Raw genomic sequence first — 20,466 nt, forward strand, 5'->3', positions numbered from 1 at the left:
ATGCAAGATTCTTTGTGATTGATTATGAGTTTGCTTTCATGATCCTAAATGAAAATATATTTGCAACTCAAATTTTCTGCATTTCCCAAATCTTCAACTGAGCCCCTTCATGCAGAACACTGAACAAATTTGCTTCCAGATTTTCTGTACTCATTTTCCTCGCTCACTGTGGTATAAATGATGGTGATATTCAGAAACTTCTACTGATCTATCTTTCTCAGCATGGAGAGTGTGGTGATGAGAGTGAGAATGATAACACAGCTGTGCTTTGTGTGTCGTTTCTATCTGCACACAATCTCTGGAAGCACTTCTTCTGAAGGCCTGGTGAGACTTACTGGTTGCAGCTCCTAGGCTTGTGTAGATTTAACCCAGGTCATGTTCATGGCTCTGATTCAAATTAAAGAGGGGTGACCCAGCTACAAATATTGGAGAGGGTGTACACCTGCCCAAAGCAAAAATGCAGAAACTCAAACTTGCAATATATTGCAAAAAAAAGGCTACAGTTAGCTCTTATTTGCAGCTTTTGTTCATGATAGCCATCTGCTTCCCAGCTATAGAGGGTTCATGGAAGTCATTTGCCCACCATCTGTCTGCGATGACACTTCGAGCCTGTTCTATCACTGTGTTTCTGTTTTCTTTGTCATCAACAGATTTTTAAGAGAATGCCCATCTTTGCTGTAGATAGTTACGCAGGCTTCCACACAGAGAAAATGAAGAATGACTCTCTCCTCCTTAAGCATAGAGGGTAATATTTTCTCACAGCTGAGGGTTGGGAGGTGTTAGTCATCAGACTATGATTTTCCAGAAGTGATGAGGTTTCGTGTTGAAGCACACTGTGAAGATTTCAGCTCACAGAAACAACCTCTCTGACAGACAGATGCATCTGAATATGGTGGAATGTTTTTTTTTTCTTTTTGTTTGTTTTTATCATGATTTGTTTGAGAAGCTATTGCTCCTCACTTTTATCAAGTCTTAAGCTCCCATGATAGTCCGTTCACAGTTTCTATTCACTGTCTGTGCATCAGCAGGTGTCTCTCTTCTCCCAAGTATCCCATCACATTATCACTGGTAGTCCTGGTTCAACATTGTGATGTAGTGGTTTGGTCAGGCTAATGTTATTGCAAAAAACAAAGCAGTAGCACCTTGTTCACAAGTTTGAAGTTGGCAGCAGAATGCTATGTAATTAGGCACACCGGTGAAGATGCCAAGAACTGGAGTGGAAGAAGCCTGGTCTCCAGTATCCTGAAGAAGTGCGCATATTGTTATGACTTGAGATTTGGCCGCTCTCCTAATTGCCTCTGTAACCCCTGTTCCTTCTCCCTACGATCTCTCGGCACGTTTCCAGCAATCACTTAGTGCTCACGACAAAACATCTATATTTTGAGTCTTTACTCTGCGTCCTGTCCTAGGAGTAACCTTCAGCACTAACTGAAGCTTTAACTGTGGACATGTTGTCAGAATTATGATGGTGGTGATGGCAGCAACATACAGATGACCACGTGGATTCCGCAGAATGTGTGCCATTGTGTTCACACAGCTGAGGGGGGCAATGAAAACTGTCAATCAAATGTGTGGCAGAACAGCCTGATAAACACATATATAATAGTATATGTTTAAAAGTTGCATGTTTTGATATATCTCATTCCCTTTTCTAGACCTATCACATATACTGATCTCCCTTGCATATAAAATATGTAGCAAAATGTATCACCTTAAGGTCAGATACTCACAATTATGATACATGCCATCAAAATCCGCAACCAAACTATTCATTGGTTAGCTGCCTGGACGCTACCTGGTCCAGCATAATGTGAAACTCTTGAGAACATGCATACTTGAGAACAAGCAAACTTAGTTTTACTGTTAAGACTGGTGAAATGTTATTTATATGTGTATTATCTTGTAATAATTTTGTACTGATTGTATCGTCTTTATCAATTCATCAATAGTTTTTTTTGTGTTCTTGTTTTTCACTGATATTTTTAATTTCCATTTGTGCACCAGGCTTGACTCTTCACACACCCTCTACACTCCCACAGCAGCAATCCTCAGCAACACTTGGAGGCAGTCTAACATAGTGTTTCACACTGCAAGTGCTCCCACAGTGAACCACAGTGCACAGCAAATGCCGATTGGAGGATGGGTGGATCCCTGCAGACATCATGTACTCATGAGCCATTAATAGGCTGCGATGTGGAAAGACAAGGGAACCCCTACGCCCTGTGGAATGAAGTCAGTTTGGTCTGCTGCTGTGCACTACTGGTTGATGTTGGTAGATGACATGGCTGTAACAAGCTAGTAACAAGCAATTTAAGAGACTGAGACAATTGAGAGCCCCTTATTGTCCAAATTTGACAGCACTTTTGATGATATAGTCTATTAAAGCTGATGAATTTCTTCTTTAAATTTGCAATATCCCTGACACTTTATCAAAACTGACCTTGCAACAGCCATGATGTCAGCTTTTAAAACCAATCGAGTGCATTTTGAGAAATGCAAAGTCTTTATGAATGTGTTGGTACTCAAACTTTTCATTAAACATGAGTAACAAGAAGGAAATGCAATGGCTTTATGCTGTTATTTCGAATATGCAGTGCTTTTACATGTATTATTTTACTCTATTGTCTAAAATGTAATGTCATGTGAGAAGAGTGCTTTCTCTGGGCTGGTGAATGGCCCAGGAAATCAACTTTAATATCCCTTCACTGATTACTATTGTCAGACATATACATCAGAGGAAAGTCTTGAATATAGAGTATATTTCCAAAACTGTACTTCATATTATAACTAAACAGACAGTGGAATTCTCTGGAACAATTCAGTTATACTGTGTACACTTTCTTCTATGCCCCCTGTAATCGGTGAACCCTGATTCCTCCTCATTTTAATAATTCAGACAGCATGGACTGGGGGTCACTTTGTAACAGTAGCTGGCGTTGTCAAATGTTAATGAAACCCCTTTCTCCCGTGTTCACTGAGGTGTATTCCGCAACATGACTACATATTGTTGTGGCAGCTTTCCCAGTAGTGCAGTGGTGGGTGGGGGGTAAGGGGGCAATGGATCGACAGCATCATAACAAATAGGTTTTACAGTGTTATGAAAGGGCAATTTTTCAATTCATTGAAGAGGCTGTAATCAGCAAATCTGAAAGTGGAGGAAAATGGTGCCTGTTTCTCATTTGCTTAGTACTCCTGCTCTGTTAAGGCCTTCTCTGTGAGGAAAAAAAAATGGGGAAAAGCCTTAAGCAAGGCAAGTCCAAAACATTTGTTTTGGTCCAGGACAATACTTTAACTAGGGCTTCCTGCAGTGCTCCGTCTTCACTTCCAGCCCTGTGTTACCAGCCCTGAACTCCAGGCCCCTTGACATTTGTACATTCTGAAATCATCATGGTTGTTTCAGCCTTCAAAGCAAGTTAGGCTAGTGCACAGAGGATCTGTGAAAAGCAGGACTGTTTGTGATTTAGATGTTTTAGTTCATTTGTTTCTGTTAATCTACCTGCTAATCTGCTGATTAATCAGTTCACATTTAATTATAAAGGATCTGCACCAATGGGTTTAATTTAATTTAATACTTTATTTTAGCTTAAGGCCTTCTCTCTGAAAGAGCAGTGTTTACCAGAGACAAATTTCTGATTTCTTACCAGGCAAGATATTAATTTGAGCGATTAAGCTAATGAGAACTTTAGTCACCCGTTGTTAAAGGTGTCAGTGGTTTAGTGGCACCTCTGCTGCTCTCTGAACACTGGGTTTCCAAGAACACAAGTGGCTTCCATAGAATTACACTGGGGGCAGGGGGGCGGGCAATATGTGTAAGATAGCAGGTCAGTACATAACCTCTGTTTTTTAGACTCTCTCTGTCTGTCTCTCTCTCACTCTCACTCTCTCTCTCTCTCTCTCTCTCTCTCTCTCTCTCTCTCACACACACACACACACACACACACACACACACACACACACACACACACACACACACACACACACGCACACACATACAACCACTCTCCTTCTTTGTCTCCCTCTATCGCTCCCATACACACACATTCCACATTCTTCTATATCTCAGCTACTCTTCAGTCACAAACACCAACTTGTCTCCATTGCATAAGAAGAGACAGCAATGGCCTTCAGACTTTGCAAAACTTAACACTTCACACTTTGGTTATTCTGTCTTTCACTGCTTTTCAGAAAGGGCAAAAAAAATTATGGTATGGAAAAATCATATCAGTATTTATATTCTAAGTTTTAGAGTTTTAAGAGTTTGTTAAAAGTGGTCTTCAGTCTATCAGATGTCCCACAAAATAAAAAAAATAATAATAACATATGTATGTATATGTAACATATTTATCCAGTTCATAAACATTTTATCATAGGAAATACACAAAGTTTAATTTAGAAAACACAATTCAGTTTTATTCTAAATTATTGAATTTAACATTGACATTTTTTGTTGTACTACAGTTTAACACGTCATCACTTTCAAATTATAATAATTTACTTCTGATGACATTATAAATACAGATATCTTTACCACATAATTTAATGTTCAAGCCATAGTTCTAGCGGGAATTGTTTCGACAGGAATATTGTGCTCTTCAGTGAGATTACAGAGACTCCCTGTGTTCATTGTCGGTATTGCAGGTAATATGAATTAGGGATGCATTTATCTAAGGACAAGTGCAAATACTGCTGAGGGTGAATTTGGAGTTACAAAGTCAACACAATAGCTTTGTTTCAGTTACTGTGTTACTGTTAACTGTGTTATTCATATTCAACCATATATAAAGGTCCATTTCAGTCTCTAAACGACTGATTTAGCAGATCTATGTTTAATTATAAAGCATGCCATCATAGATTATAAACTCATACTTGTATTACCATAGCTTTGCAAATGAATCAATGCATTTGCAAAACGGAAGCATAAGGCACAAACAATACAAAAGACAAATCATAAATGAAATAAAACTGAGTGGTTGTCTTTCCAGGAAAAATACTGACTTTGCTTTGGGCCTTATAATATAAGGTGCTGTTTGTATGAGTAAGAGATTATGACTGCATTGCTACCTAAACACTGTTTCATTAAGCACCAGCTGTTGTATTTATATACAATGAAAGCATCTTTCCGTATCCATTCATCCCAGCCAGTAATCTCAATTGGTAGAGCACAGAAAGGGGCCCTTAGGAAGACTCTTGCTAGTATCTTTAAAGGCAAATGCAGGAAAATGAATGTTGATTTTATTTTTTTAATTTCATCACAATTATGACCTGAAAGGTGATCAGATGAGTGCTTTATGTACAGTGAATCTGATGCATACCTGGTATCTTGTCTCTGATCCCAGGACTCTCATTTTGTCAAGACACACAGACACACAACTATATAATATGATGTATAATTCATGGATTGTAATGACCTTCTCCATGTGATGTACCTTACATAAGTGTCCTCATGTGTCCATATGGACTATTTATGCAGTCTAACTTCTTAGTTTCTTAGGTTTATATAGCCTGAATTATATATAAAGCATCCACAAAACATGCCACATGCGGTGTCATACACCCTTATGTATTGAACATATATTTATGTGGAGAGTGTCTTGCTCAAAGAGCTGAAGTTATGACATAGGCCATGACTGTTCCCTCTTCTATCCATAAAGTTCTCTGAAAAATGTTTGCTAAAGCATCTGAAACAGTACCCTACCAATCCAACAGGGGGCAGTTCCCAACCTGCAGACCTAGTTTGATGCTATTATACACGTACATGGTTGGCTTTTACCCTCATTTATATCCAAATGAATATGCCCCCTCAGTCTTCAAAATGTAAATATTTTAATTCACCACATAAAATATAATATGAATGGGTATTACTTACAACTGGTCACAGTGGCCATTGTTTAAATGGGACTTGGATAAATGGAAACTGGAATGGAAAATGGAAATCTTTCGAGAGACACTCTGCATGTAATGTTTAGCAGATAAAGCAAAATTTCTAAATCTCATCACAATACTCCACCGTAAAACACTTCCTTAAACCAGACATGGAATAAAGTATGGTAGATCCTACACGTGTATTCTGAATCTTTATTCTATGAATTATTTATTGTATATGTAGATCATCACAGCCTCAAGCCAAGTCGAACATAATGTAAATTGAGCATTGTAGAGAGCAAAGATATATTATTCACAGATTCATTAGCGTTTCCCTTCTGGTTTACCTCTCGTTCCTTGGTGACCAACGAATACTTGTTTTCCTTGTCCCTGGTGATGCACTAATATAATTTCCCATTGTGCCTCTGTGGCACAGTCACTTGTTGTGGCGCTTACATGATTGGTTGAGAGTTGGCTCTTTCCAGGTGTTTAAACAATACCAGGTTTCTCGCAAATCAATCAATAAATAAAACCGGAAAATAAATTAGACCTAATAATAGTCCATGACGGATCGTGCAAGCCAAGCGACTGTCCGGTCCTTCACCTCGCAGGTCCTGGTAGTCTATCGCGTCGTGTTGGCAAAGAACAGATGCATGTATCTCTGACAAACGCAGGGGCGAGTTCCGCATTTGCTTTGCAAGGAAAATTAATGACGCTTGGTACTGGGGCTAGAGCCACGACCAGAACTGCACTGATGCCCTCAAATGTGCATTGGCGCTGGACTTTGACGTGTAAGTATTTTATATCGGTCTGTTTAATAATGCTGTTCATGTTTTGGCATACATATGTTTCGTGGGTTATACTCTGCTCAACGTGCGCAACATTACTCTTGTAGGAGTAGTAAGTAATGGTTCAGTGAGTGTCGTATGTCCTTTTCTTGTTTTACGTTTGATGGAGGAGTTGTAGGACTGGGGGCTTGGCACTAAATGACTGACATGTCTACAGCTTCCTCTATTTCTAGAGTTTGTTTATAGAACAAATAATTGGAACATTCGTGATTATGATCATCACTTCTAAGCGAGGATATTATTGTCTTCCCGTTTCTGGGCGTTGATTTCAACAAAGCTTGACACGCTCTCCCTGGAATTCTGTCATTGGATATACATCATAAACTAAGAGAAACCATTACTTGCCCTGGGGAGTCTGTCATGCTGTATCAAACACTTGGTACCCTTGGTAGGTATCTATGGTAACTTAGCCGATCACGTCATTCCATAAAAGATGGGTAGTGTTTTCGTGCGCACTGTTGCTTGTTGATTTTTATATATTGAATTGGAATTGGACTTTGAGTGGAAGGAAACAGAAATAATCACTTCCATTAAATTATTCATTATGAAAACATATATTAGAGAATGACATTTGTAATATACAGTACACAGTACCAGTCAGAGGTTAAGATAATGTGAAACATGCATTCAGAAACATTTTTATCTAAAGACTTAAATTTTTGAAATTTGTTTCTTAGACAGACGTCAACTTTACTATTTATATTTATGTGTGAATTTCTTTCTCAAAAAATCTTACATCTTAAAAAAAATCTTAATTTAAAAAATATATATTTTTGGGCTACTTTGAAGAATCTGAAATACTTACATACCTGTAACTTCAGCTTCATACTTATTATTAAAGCTAGTTAGCAAGCAAGAGTAATTAATTACAAACCATATTTGTTAGATCGCTAGTAAAATTCAATTTTGAGGCTTTTTAGTTACCAAGTTTGCAAGTTCAGAGTTGTTCATGTTGTGACTGCCATCATTGTTGGAGAATGGGCTCTTCTGGTTAATACATTAATAAACTGGTACTGGTTATGTTTCCTGACAACACTATCATTACTAAATAAAATAAGGTAGCTAGCTAGCAAGCAAAATATTCAGTTTGCAGCTGCTAGGTTTAATTTTCAGGCAAATTGGACAAAAGTAGGGCTTTTGTTGTTGTTTTCATTTCAGTATTGTAGTATACAGGCATACTCCATGAGAAACAGTATGTTCAACTAAACTGATATTTCATCTGAAGTAGGTAAATTGCATTATAAGATTGAATCTGCATCATTTTGAAGCACAATACACAATTTAGCCCTTTTTGGGTGGAATTACATCACTAAAGGACCATTATTACGAGACTCATACTTAGGTAAGTAATTTGTTTGTTGCGATTTCACACATCCTTATTTACTTTTTTTTTTTTTTAAATTTTGTATCCTTAGCTAGTATTTCAAAGACACTTCAAAATGAGTTTGCTTTTCTTTTAGTCCAGTAGATATAGATCAGGTACTCTCAGTAGGAGAGCTTGCTGATTTTTCCCTGTGTTCCACAGACAGAGTCCATCATTAAAGCCTCTTTTCAAAGGTACTCTTTCCCCTAGATAAAAGTAAAAGGGGACTCTAATGAGCCCTTTGTTCCCGGCACATTAGACACATAGTGACATCAACATGCAACCGCTTTTATTTCCTGTCAGGACATGCCTGGATTTCAAGTGTGACCAGCACTGAAGGAACCAAGATTATTTTGAGATGGTGAACAATAACACAACTCTGACCCGACAGTCTTTTTGTAAAATGATCAGGTGCAAATTGAGTGTTCATATTAAAATTAAAATGTTTTCAAAACGTTTTTCATCTTTTAATGTACACTACATTTATATCTCACAGTTCTGTCTACCAGATGTGCTGTCTACCAATAGGTTTGGATGTGGCAAGTCATTGGCCACATTTAACATAAAATTTACACATTTTTTTCCAAGGAAGCAGGGATCATACAATTTGATCCCACATACAATCAAAGTCTGAAAAGAATCTACATTGAAGAGTATCTGCACCAACAGGAGAATGTGGCTTACATATTTCCCTGTATTCAGTATGCATGTAGCGTTACGACCATAGATATGATCATGAGCACAGCAGTGCTCAGTGAAATGATGAGGAGCAGTTTCTCTTGCCTCTCTCAGGCTGTAAATCATTTTCAGTGATTTAGTTTACTAGTTAAGATACTGTTCATAGTTCATGTTTAGTCTCGTTTGCAGATTTGGCTGATGTCTGTTTTATCTCTTAAAGTTAAAATAAAGTTCTTATTGCCTTTATCTGCCCTTGCAAACATAGTAACCAGCTGTTTTGATGATGGCCTTTTAAGAGGGCATGGAAGAAACCCCCCTCTGATAACTTTCATGATTTTCATGTCCCTCCAGGACTCTGCCAATCAGCCACCATAGACATCTCTCAGGCTAGATACATGATCATGAACAGTCTACCACCATAGACATGGGATGTGGAACCTCCATCGCAACTGAGGACCAGGGGAAGACATGGGAGAAAGGTGACTGAATGAGAGATTTCTCTCTGTCCTGTGGCTGGTTTGTTTGAATGAAATGATAATATGTGGTGCTGTGGAAAGCTCTGTATAAATATCAGAAATATATATTCACCCATGATCTCTTATTACTGAGTGGTAACTTCTCAAAATCTATAGTTTTATACAGTTTGGGTATGTGGGTATGTGTGGAGTCCTGCCTTGTGTGCAGGAAAAGCTGTGTAGCCTGCAGACCAACAAATGTCACTGGAACATGGGTACCTTCTGCACATTGCTGTAAGTCAGTTGCTCCTTCTGCTCCTTCAGTACACAGTGTGTGTTAGCACCTCTACATTTTGATCAATTTTCAGTGCTTTTAACGGATCAGATTTTTTTATGTGGAGAAAGAACAAGTTGTTCAGATTTTAGACAAAGAGACTAACTGACTTTTCACACTGCACAAATGTTGGGGCTGCAATTCAGTTCTTATGCTTGTGCTTATGTTGTATTTTTCCAAGAGACATGGAATGATATATCATAAGTCCTATCAAATTACAAAAGAGTCACAGGGATTTAGTACCAAGTGTCTGTCTGGACACATGAACCACATGTAAATCTTATAAGGGACGTTTACTTGATGTCTACTCCAACTGCAGCACAACTAATTACTTTCTTATTTCTTTTACACCCTTGAACCTTAGTGTTTTGTGGTCTCCCTCGACTGGGCTGTGTTCATTCTGAAGTCATTTCTCTTGCCCTTATTTCCCTGCTGATTTTCTTTGCCTTGTTAATTTCCTCTTCTCTCATTCCCCCAGAGATGTTTTTCAAAAATGATTTTATTCAATTACTTCTCACACAGATGAGTCCACAAAGGCCAGCAGCCCAGCACTCAGTAAGCAGCTCTCTCTTCCTCCTGTTGCCTGTGGTCACATCATAGAGCTTCACTTGCACCCCCCATTCCCCACCCACCATTCTATTCTCTCTCTCTCTCTCTCTCTCTCCCTCTCTCTCTCTCTGTTGTCCTTAGTCTTTCTTACTCTTTCATCAGACAGGTTGACTCTGTATTTCCTTTATAAACATCATTTGCTTTGTCAAACAGAGTAGGTCTCATTGACACTTTTGCTGCACGTAAGAATAGACATTCATTCAAAACTTTAGCTTCAAAGGTTTATGCATCACTAAAGGTAGGTACTGTAGCAGTGTGGAGTACCGTTTTGGGGAATGGGGTGGTAACCTCAAATTAAATCTGAGTTCTGACCAAGGAATCAGCCTGGATTATTTCAGCAAATATCCAACTGCATAACTGTATATAATATGTAAAGTATTAAATATGGAAATTGCCATCCAGTAAGGTGTCTGTTAAGAATCATAGTTGAATGTTGCAGTTGAATATTGCACAACTAGTGATACTGGTGGCAGAGCTAAAATGTTAGCTAGTCATTCAGCATAATGCATTAACCATACACCAGAATGCTACCATTGTCCTGCAAATGATATAACCTGAAGCTTTGCACCACAAACATGCCTTGTGAGCTCATTATTTAGTGGAATGGGGAGGAGGATGACCTTCTGGGGCTCTGGGTCTGTTGCTACAAGTGTCCTTTCCAGATTTATATTCAGATGCGATTTCACATTATTTTCCTCTGAAGAAGAAATTTATCTTGCAGCTCAATGTGACAAAGTTGCCTACATACTGCATACATCTAGGCACAGAAACAATGACAAAATCTTTCCAACAACAGGAAAATGGGAAAAAAAGACAAGAAAGGTCAAGGATTTCCCTTGAATACTGTCTGTACTTGAGGGCAGTAATTGTCCAGATGCAGTCTCCAATGAACAGTGTGACCTTTTTAAGTGATAGGCTTAACTGCATTATGTGATGGTAATGTGGAAGAGGTCAGAATCTGAGAGTGGGGAGATTGTGCTGTTTGACTTGTCACAGGCGCCATTCCATCTGATGTGAATTTTTATGCCTCAAAAGGGGTTTTGTGTGCATCTCACATTGTCCAAGCGTTCACTTCTAAACTGCAGTCCTTAAACATGTTCATATGGTGTAGTAATTGGGATACCATGCCGTAGTGTAGTTTTAGCAGCTCATTCATTCGTATGCCTACTAATTGCTATTTTGAATGTGCTTGCTCTGTCATTGCATCCTCTGTGTCACCAGTAGCCATGAAGGCAGCCATCTTGATTCAGCGCTGGTACCGGCGTTACATTGCTCGGCTAGAAATGAGGCGCCGGTACACCTGGAGCATCTTCCAGTCTATCGAGTATGCCGGTGAACAGGACCAGCTACAGGTAAGTGAAGGATACCGTCGCCCTGTGGTTGATGTGTGAAGTGCGTAAGTACATAGACTGCATCATGTCGATGATCAAGTTGTGTAAGGGGCGTAAGACTGCTTTGTGATCACAACCTTGCAAATGCAAGATGTTCAGATTAAATGATGTGGTTTGAATACTTTGTCTAAGATACTGGTTGGATGTCATGTCTGCGGTTACTGCTTGCCAGTCACCTAACTACAACTGCTTAGTTAAAAGGAAGTGATCCAGCATGCTTTATCTCAAGAAAAGGTATCCTTTTGTACAGTTTCTGTTCTGTGTATGAATAGGTGAATAGGAGCAAATAGGAGCATTTGACCAGTGTGGGGACAGTTCAGTGTAATTTAGCATGAATTGTGTGGAATTTAAAGTTAGAGCACATGCCACTGCTTATTAATGATTTTAATATTAATAAAATTAACATTTTCATATAGCTCTCCAGTTTCTTCAGCTTCATGTTGGACAACTTTGCTCATCTGAATGGGAATGGCCCAGGTAATTTAGCAGTGATTTCAATGTTGAATTGTCTTATATGTTACAGGTCAGTATATCTGTCTGCTACATGAATGTTAAGAGAAGTGAGCCCTTCAGCATGTGACATATTTTGTTTATTGTACACTGAATACAGCTTGAAGACCAGCTTTCAGCTAGAGAAACAGTGGGTGGTCTTTGGGTAAAAAGATTATGGGCTATTTGAGCATGAGTATAATATTGATCATGAAATGATTTTAAAAAAGATTAGTGTTGAGTGGAAGAGCAATTTAAATTGGCCTGGATCATACCTGATTATCTGAGGGGAAAAAAAAAGGAAATTTGCACAACTGTGCAACGTATGAGCTGTTTTGTCTTAGTGTTTGCCTTTCCATTCAAACCTTACCCAACCATTCTTGTTATTAATGCTGAAGAACAATTTGGAGAGGCACTGTTGCTTAGCAACCTGATGAGATCCCAGTTGCTGTGCTGGTAAAATGGAGACCCCTGTCTTCCTAGTGCTGGATCTGTCTACATGTGCAAACTGACACCATACATTGAACAGAGAAGAAACACCAGGGAAGGCATTTGAGGGATTTCTTGTTTTATTATTTCTTAATAGTTTATTATATATTTTTGCCTGAACATCAAAAACTCCTCATTTTTGCTTGGTCAGAACACAGGTGTGAAATATTATGCATGCCACAAAAAGGAGTCAGTTGATTCTGTGTTTATGTTTTTTTTTTGCTCCCCACTGTGAGTAAAGTCTTCCAAATGACCTTTGCTGCTACCTCATGCCCTACACTTTCCATTCCTAATTGCTAAACACATGCATGCTGTTCAAGGCTGAGCTGCTAATGAAGGATACTTCAATACACAAAAAGGTTACTGGCCTATAGGTGGGTTTCCTAAAAATGACTTGTGTGCTTGATATGACCATCCTAAAACTTTCCATATGCTTCATATGCAAGGGCAGTTGCATGGTAAGGAGCGGGGCCTGTAACCTGAAATAGGCCCCTGATGGGCCGTTATGTTGTACACTTGAGCAAGCTATTTAACCGTGAGTGTGCCAGTAAATATTCAGCTGTTTGAAAACATAGGTGATTTGTAAGCCTTAACAAGACTTTTGTAACATTTAGAGTAAATAAGAGTGTATTTTTAATGTAATGAAAGCACTGATTTTCAGAATACGTAATCTATTTGAAACTTCAATTAGATGTGTTAAGATTTAATCTATCTTAAATCTACTGACCATTTTGGCCTGTTTGGGCTGTTTTCAACCAGACTGTGAAATGCATTGTGAAGTACAAACAAGGGGGAGGGGTGTATATACCCACCGGAAAGCCCCTCTTGCATGCCAATCTCATGGACATGAATAATAATGAGGGGCACTGCTGCTTGTTTATGGCAGGGGGAAAATGTGCAAGCGCTTCAAGAGGGAAGTAGCCACTCGAGATTGGTCAGGAACAAAGCTGCTGCTGAGTCCTCTTCAGTGCTAACATCTGCGTTGCTTTGTGCATCAATTGCTGCTTAATATTTACGGGACATGAACATCCCACAGCATGGTACAACGGGGTGCAGTCTGCGTATCCACCTGTGTCTGGATAATAAGACGTAAACAAACGGTAATGTTTAGCTGAAATGCATATTGTAGATTGCCACTCAGATGTTGCGGTAAATGGGAGGTTTACGCTTCACATTAGTTCATGTCATAGGATTTTGTTGTCTCATTATGACTTGCTCTACAGGTTCTAGGGCTGTCCTGGGTGTTGGAGTGGCATTAACAAAGTCAGGAATTACCCCAATATTGTGGGGATTTCAGCTAGTAGCAGTAATGGCTAAATCACAGGTCACTACAAAAGTGTTTGTTTAATTGAGAATAAATAACCTACTGATTACTTTGCTTACTGCATACCAACTTAGCTGTTGCCTGGAATTTTATTTTGTAATGGTTTTTCTATCAGAAGAACTAGGGAAACTAGGAAACTAAAGCTACTTGTAATACAAAAGGATCAAATTATGACAGTGGGTATGGCAATGATGAGTGATAGTTCAGAATCCAGGTAAGCAACACAGGTGCATTTTAATGTGCTATAATGACCAATTAAGGCTTTGCGTGATTTTGTGTGATTTTTATGTGCCCTCCTGATTTCAGATCTGAGCTCACCTCTCCTGGACCCCTCAGATGACCCAGTGAGGGAGGAGGGGAGGTGGGCTGAGTATGAGCGGATCGAGGTGTCCGACTCGTACAACGGCCCCCGCTTGTCCTTCCCCCTCAGCGTGCGTGATACAAACGCTCTCCTCAGTGCTTTCAAGGAACAGCAGGTATGCAGCCTCACCATCAGCCCCTGGGTCTTCAGCGGAGGGTGTGTGTAGGGGTAGAGGCAACGGCAGAGTAGAGCAAGTTAGAGCTGGATTTATAATCATTTCATTGCCAGTTCAAATTCTGGGTAGGTCATTAATCACACAAACTACTTAACCTGAATGCTTTTCAGTAAATATGGGTGATGAACTGGTTGTTAATGAAAATATAATCTCTGTTAGATACTCTGGATAAATTTTTGTCAAATAATCTGATGACCACTTTCACTCTGTCCTTTCAGACTCTTCATGCCAGATATGTCTTGCAGTTATTGCACCAGACAAAAAAATTCCTAAAACAGATGCCAAATGTCATTCATCTGTCGACATCGTACTCCAAAGAGATCACAATCTGTGGTGGGTGGTTGGTTAGAATACTATGAGGCTACATGCTGACTGTCATAAATGTTGTGACTGTTTGAAATGGTGGAATTGCTCCTTTTTGGGAGATTCCCTGGCATTTTGGGTATACAGTTGTTGAAACCTTTGTTTTTCTGCAGCACACTGTAAAGCACTCAGACAATATTATTCTTGATTGTAAAGGGAGTTAGAATAAATAAAAGTTAATTGACTCATTTATGGGTTTATTGTAGTACTATCCCTTTCCTGTAGTCTGTTGAATTGGATCTTGAATGTTCTCTCATCAACTCTGTCATCTGCTATGTGGTATGCTTTGTTACCTTTGATCATTCATTGTGAGTCCTCTTACTTGTATATGAAAATTGGCTTAGGTTCCTTATTGCAAAGGCTTGAATTCAGGTGAAAACCCCACAACCCTTGCTTGATTGATGAATAAAAATTGTGGACAAACCACATTGTGGTTGGATTGAATTTTGACCTAAATGTCACCGTGTTTTTTGGTGGCTGCAGGGAACATCGCGCAGCTTAGCCTGGGCACGGAAATCAGGGGGATGCAAGAACACTGTGATTATCCTGTGAAGGAGCTGCTGAAACAGACCTAAGTGCTTGTTTACTTGTGCTCTTAAGGCCACTTCATTCCCCCTCAATTGCCTCCTTACCGTGTACCTGCATCTTATCAGCCTCGAGCATGCTTGAGATAGAGTGAGGGGAAAAAAAAAACATAACAAAGAAAATACTGAATTTGTGAATCCTCCCCACCCCTTTCCTTTTTTGGTCCAGCTCTTTGATGGAAATTAACCCAGCGGAGTAGTAGTGCTTAGTATGAACAGTGATACCACTCCGAGGAGTTACTGTAAGATGAGAGCTCGGTTAGGGTCTTGAGCACAGTGAGCTTATCTCATCTATTGTTCGATGTGGTTGTGCCGTATTGTTGTGAGGGTCACAAACTCATGTCCAGACAGGCTGGCTACAGTTGCATCTTACCCAAAAATTTCCCTTCTTCAGACTTTGCATTTCCTGATAGAAAGGTAACACTGGAGTAATGCTGAAACATCATGTTATTTTACTTGAGATTGAAAATTCATTCTTCTTTTGTTGGTTCATTCCAACACTTGTTTTGTCTAGGAGATTTGCATGGAAGGCTTGATGATTTACTGCTCATATTCTATAAGGTAATGTCACACTGCTTCATTGTTAATGGGATGCCATTTATCAATTTGTTTTGTTTTGTTTTGTTTAATGAACAAATAACATACCGCTCAGCTAAATTCCATCACCACAGTATCTTTTAGTTTACTTCCATGCTCGGGGTTATCATCTCAGGTGAACCTAGGTGCATCATCTTAGTTAATTTTTATACTGTATTTTTTCAGAATGGGCTTCCTTCTGCTGAAAACCCGTATTTGTTCAATGGAGACTTTGTGGACCGAGGGAAGAAATCGATGGAGATCATCATCATCCTGTTTGCCTTCCTCCTCCTGTATCCAGACCACATGCACCTGAATCGGGGGAACCATGAGGACCACATCATGAACCTGAGGTACTACGGTCACCTTCCAAACCCCCCAAAAAATGGACAACACATGTTGTGCCAGTGGTAAATACTGCCAGTGACTGATTCAACTACTGTTCTGATCTAGTGCTGTGCACCATATTTATTTCAGGTATGGATTTACAAAAGAAGTTATGCAGAAATATAAGGTACAGTTGTGTTTTTTACACAGCATTAAGTGATTATGATTATATTAGTCTGTGCTGTAATTTCATTTCTGTAGAAGTAATTCCATACTGTTTTAAAACATAAATGTTGATCTGTCAATATCAATTATATGATACACCTTTGCCCACACAGTGCCAGTGCATGTTGCCATATAGTGGAGTCCTCTCATCACTGCAGCATGTCGTGAAACAGTTGTTCTATCTGCTGTAGACTCATGGGAGAGATATCCTGCAGCTGCTGCAAGACATCTTCAGCCTGTTGCCTGTGGCAACGGTGATTGACAGCAAGGTGCTCATTGTCCATGGAGGCATCTCTGACATGACTGATCTGGACTTTCTGGGCTCCATAGAGAGACACAAGGTGAGCATGGCATTTATATGCACAGTGGATCTGACATTAGAGACTGCCATATCATCTACTCAGATGTTACTTCATATATGCTGTATATAGCATGAGGGCTGTTGTCTGGGATTTAAAAAAAACATTTTGGTAGTTTAACTCACATTGTTATTTCACATTTCAGGAAAAGTTAACTTTTCCTAGTTAAATCTAAACATGATCGAAAAGATCAAGTACTTAGTTGGGCATATCAAGCAAATGCTTGCCCTGAGTTGTATTTTCTCATAGTACCACCTTAGCTGACTTATGGAGTTCACCAATGTTCTCGTCCTGCAGGTAAAGTCTGCTCTCAGGCTGCCCAGGAGCAGTGTTGACAACCTCAAGGTGGTCCAGGGGGGGAAGCTGAACAGCCTGTACTCTAAGAGCAGCAGGAGCAAAGGCCTTGAGACAAGGAGAAATCAGCTGATGAGGCAAAGCAGTGGCTCATCTTCCTCATCCTCCTCCTCCTCTTCGCTGTGTTCTCCGCGTGTCTCTTCTCGCAACAGGCATCGTGCCCAGCTATCTCCCAGCATGCTCAGCCCCACCCACGTTGCCCAGGTGCCCTTCCTGGACTCCATGGTTTCTATTGCGCATCCAACGCCACCAAGGGAGGAAGTGGAATGGAAGCAGGTGAGAGAAGGTCCCTTGGCACTCATCAGAAGATTTATGATTCACATACAGTTGGCACTTTCCATTCCTATTAGAAAACGGGCAAGCCAAATCTTACCTAAAGTCAAATCTTACCTCAAATCTTACCTGAGTCAAATGAGCTTTTTTTTCTTTCAAATAGTATGTATTTTTCATGAATATGGTAACTAGCTGTCCATTAAATAGTAAAAAAAATGTGTCCAAAGATTGTAGATTTGCTGTGGAGCGACCCAAAAAACCAGAACGGCTGTACACCCAACACCTTCCGAGGGGGCGGCTGCTACTTTGGGCCTGACGTGACCCGTAAACTCCTGAAGAAGAACGGACTGAGCCTTTTGATCCGATCCCACGAGTGCAAGCAAGAGGGCTACGAGGTGTGCCACGATGGCCAGGTAAAAGTACAGCAGCCCATGGAGGATAGCAGTAAAACATCACTCTTGTTTTTGTTACCTTTACTTTGTCTTACCCATTGGGAAAGTGATGGATATAACAAGCAAACACATGAATGTCACTGTGCTCATGGACTATGTGTCTTAAAGGTGATCACCATTTTCTCTGCCTCCAACTACTATGAGGAAGGCAGCAACCGTGGGGCCTATATCAAGCTGGGCCCAGACCTGGTCCCTCGTTTCTTCCAGTATCAAGTCAGCCACTGCACAAGAAAGCTCACACTACACCAGAGGTTGGTCAATTTGGTACTGAACCTTTGAAATCTCTAAATGAAAAATACAGTAATTTGAAGCAGATCACAAGCGTGGTTATTAACTTGATAAATGTGGCAGTTATAATAATACATTCATGTTTTAGACATCTCTTGTTTTCCTTCTGCGTAGCAGGACATGTGTGCAGCGGTGTGCATGATAGACTTGCTCTCTGAGTGTTGTGACAGTTTGTGTGGGGGTGGTCTCTCCACAGAGTGAGTGTGGCTGAGGGCTCAGCTCTGAAGGCCCTGAAGGAGAAGTTGTTTACCCACCGCTCGGAGCTGATGGTTGCCTTTCAACAGTATGACAAATACAACACAGGTGAGTTTTCGGTCCCTCTCTGATCCAGATATTCTGGGCAGCCTTGTCCCGTGAAGCTCCATAAACTTTACTAAACATATTTATTCAGACTCCTGTGAAGAACTGGTGTGGCTGCTTTTTCGTGTGTTTCAGTGTTGTATGGTGTCAGTTTACAGATGACTCTTGTTGAGGCTGTTGTAGTGCAATGACAAAGCAGAACGGTATACCACTTTAGTGTGGTTTATGGTTTAATCACTTGGTAAAGACCCTTGGAGAGCTGACAGCAGAAGGAACAGGTGATAGCATGTTTGCAGTGTAATGCTAGAGAACTGTGGATGATTCATAGGGAAGAGAGCATTTTTAGAGAGACCATCTACCCTGACATCAGTAAGTGATGTGCTGTCCTACGCTGACACATCCTGAGACATGGTAGTCACATAATACAATGAATGACCTTAACGGAGTGTGTATGCAATGTGGATGTACAGGCGATCTTTTTGGACAGCATGGGACTTTAGTAGACAGTTCTTGGGGATGTACCCCTTCTTCTAGGCAAGATCTCCACCAGTGAGTGGGCCCAGGCTGTGGAATCAGTGCTGAGGATGGACCTGCCCTGGCGGACCCTGAGGCCACGGCTGGCACGCCTTGCCCTGGATGGCAGTGTGGAGTACTTGTCCTGCTTTGATGACATTTGCCTGGGCCAGTCTATACCCCAGGTCAGAACCAGAACCTACACTATCTCAATGGGGAGCCATCACCAGAGATTCCAAAAGCATTACTGGGTCATTTCATTTAGTTTTAACTTTTTAATCTAACACATACACAAAGTAATATACAATTTCTGCAAAGATGAGTAGGGTTGCTGTGTGTTATGGTATTTACAGAAGAAAATCATATTCAGTGCTATCACCTTTGACTTGTTTTAGGTTACACAAAACCTTGCAGAAACATTGTACAGATACCGGACTGACCTTGAGATCATATTCAATATCATTGACAAAGACCATTCAGGTATGTGTAATACAATACATTCTCTCCTTTTCTCTACTTTTGAACTTGAGCAGGACTTCCAGGTTTAATTTTCTCATTTTTGAGTTTGATTATCTTTTATCAAGTTTGAACTGTTGGAAGTGGTAGACTGTTGACCGTGAAATGCTTAGTCATAGATGTTTGTACTGATCTGCATGTAAAATGGCTACATTTAGGTATTGTGTCTGCTCTGGGTACTTTCTGCTTTCTGCTGATCCAAAATCAGTCTACCCTGCCCTAATTCTAATCCAAACCATTTTGTGCAAAAGGCAGCTATTGATCCAGGTTAAATATGTGGGGCAGAATCTCTCCAGAGTGCTGTTTCAGCAATGTGTCTCCACCCCCTTGCCCCACACTCAGGTCTGATCTCTATCGAAGAGTTCCGTCAGACTTGGAATCTTTTCAGCTCCCATCTGAGAGTACCCATAGAAGACAGTGCCATCGATGACCTGGCTCGCAGCATTGACTTCAACAAGGATGGCAGCATCGACTTCAACGAGTTCCTGGAGGCCTTCAGGGTGGTGCACCGGCTGGACACCAAGGACCAGCAGCAGGGGTGACGTAGGGCATTTGGTGCAGGAGTCACTGGAACTATTAAGACTGAGTAAGGCAAACACTTATTACTGAAAACAATAGTGGACACAGAAGATGCTGCCATTCTCTGCATTCAGTATGAATCACTCCGGAGTCTTCAGAGGTCTGTCATGATCTCAGGCCTCAGTACAGATCACCAGGAATCCATACTTCCTGTGGCAGAAACATTAAAAACCTTTGTAAATATATATATGTGTGAAAATCTGTTTTTCAAATGTACAGGTAAACCAAAAATCTTAAATGAACTCTGTTTAATCACAAAACAGATTAAATTGTACTTTGTCTGCTGTCAATTTTTGAATGTGTGTGTTGAAGGTAAGCTTGAAGTGTGAGTGCAGTTTTGGCAGTGTTTGTCACCCCTGGTCCTTGAGGTCTACACTCT

At 40.2% G+C, this 20,466-nt stretch overlaps 1 protein-coding gene across 1 annotated transcript; it reads left to right on the forward strand.

The window, feature by feature from the left end:
* The first annotated feature begins 6,576 nt into the window (after nt 1–6,576).
* Nucleotides 6,577–20,050, forward strand: ppef1 (protein phosphatase, EF-hand calcium binding domain 1). The gene is made up of 18 exons (XM_036541082.1): nt 6,577–6,653; nt 9,103–9,230; nt 10,063–10,095; nt 11,374–11,501; nt 11,957–12,017; nt 14,149–14,318; nt 14,597–14,711; nt 15,840–15,886; nt 16,088–16,254; nt 16,379–16,415; nt 16,645–16,794; nt 17,110–17,442; nt 17,667–17,852; nt 18,000–18,142; nt 18,376–18,482; nt 19,014–19,177; nt 19,388–19,472; nt 19,851–20,050. The coding sequence occupies exons 2-18, from the start codon at nt 9,176–9,178 to the stop codon at nt 20,048–20,050; spliced, it is 2,181 nt and encodes a 726-aa protein (XP_036396975.1). The 5' UTR covers nt 6,577–6,653; nt 9,103–9,175.
* Nucleotides 20,051–20,466: the final 416 nt, after the last annotated feature.

This window comes from Megalops cyprinoides, chromosome 11 (assembly GCF_013368585.1).
Source record: "Megalops cyprinoides isolate fMegCyp1 chromosome 11, fMegCyp1.pri, whole genome shotgun sequence".
Classification (NCBI taxonomy): domain Eukaryota; kingdom Metazoa; phylum Chordata; class Actinopteri; order Elopiformes; family Megalopidae; genus Megalops; species Megalops cyprinoides.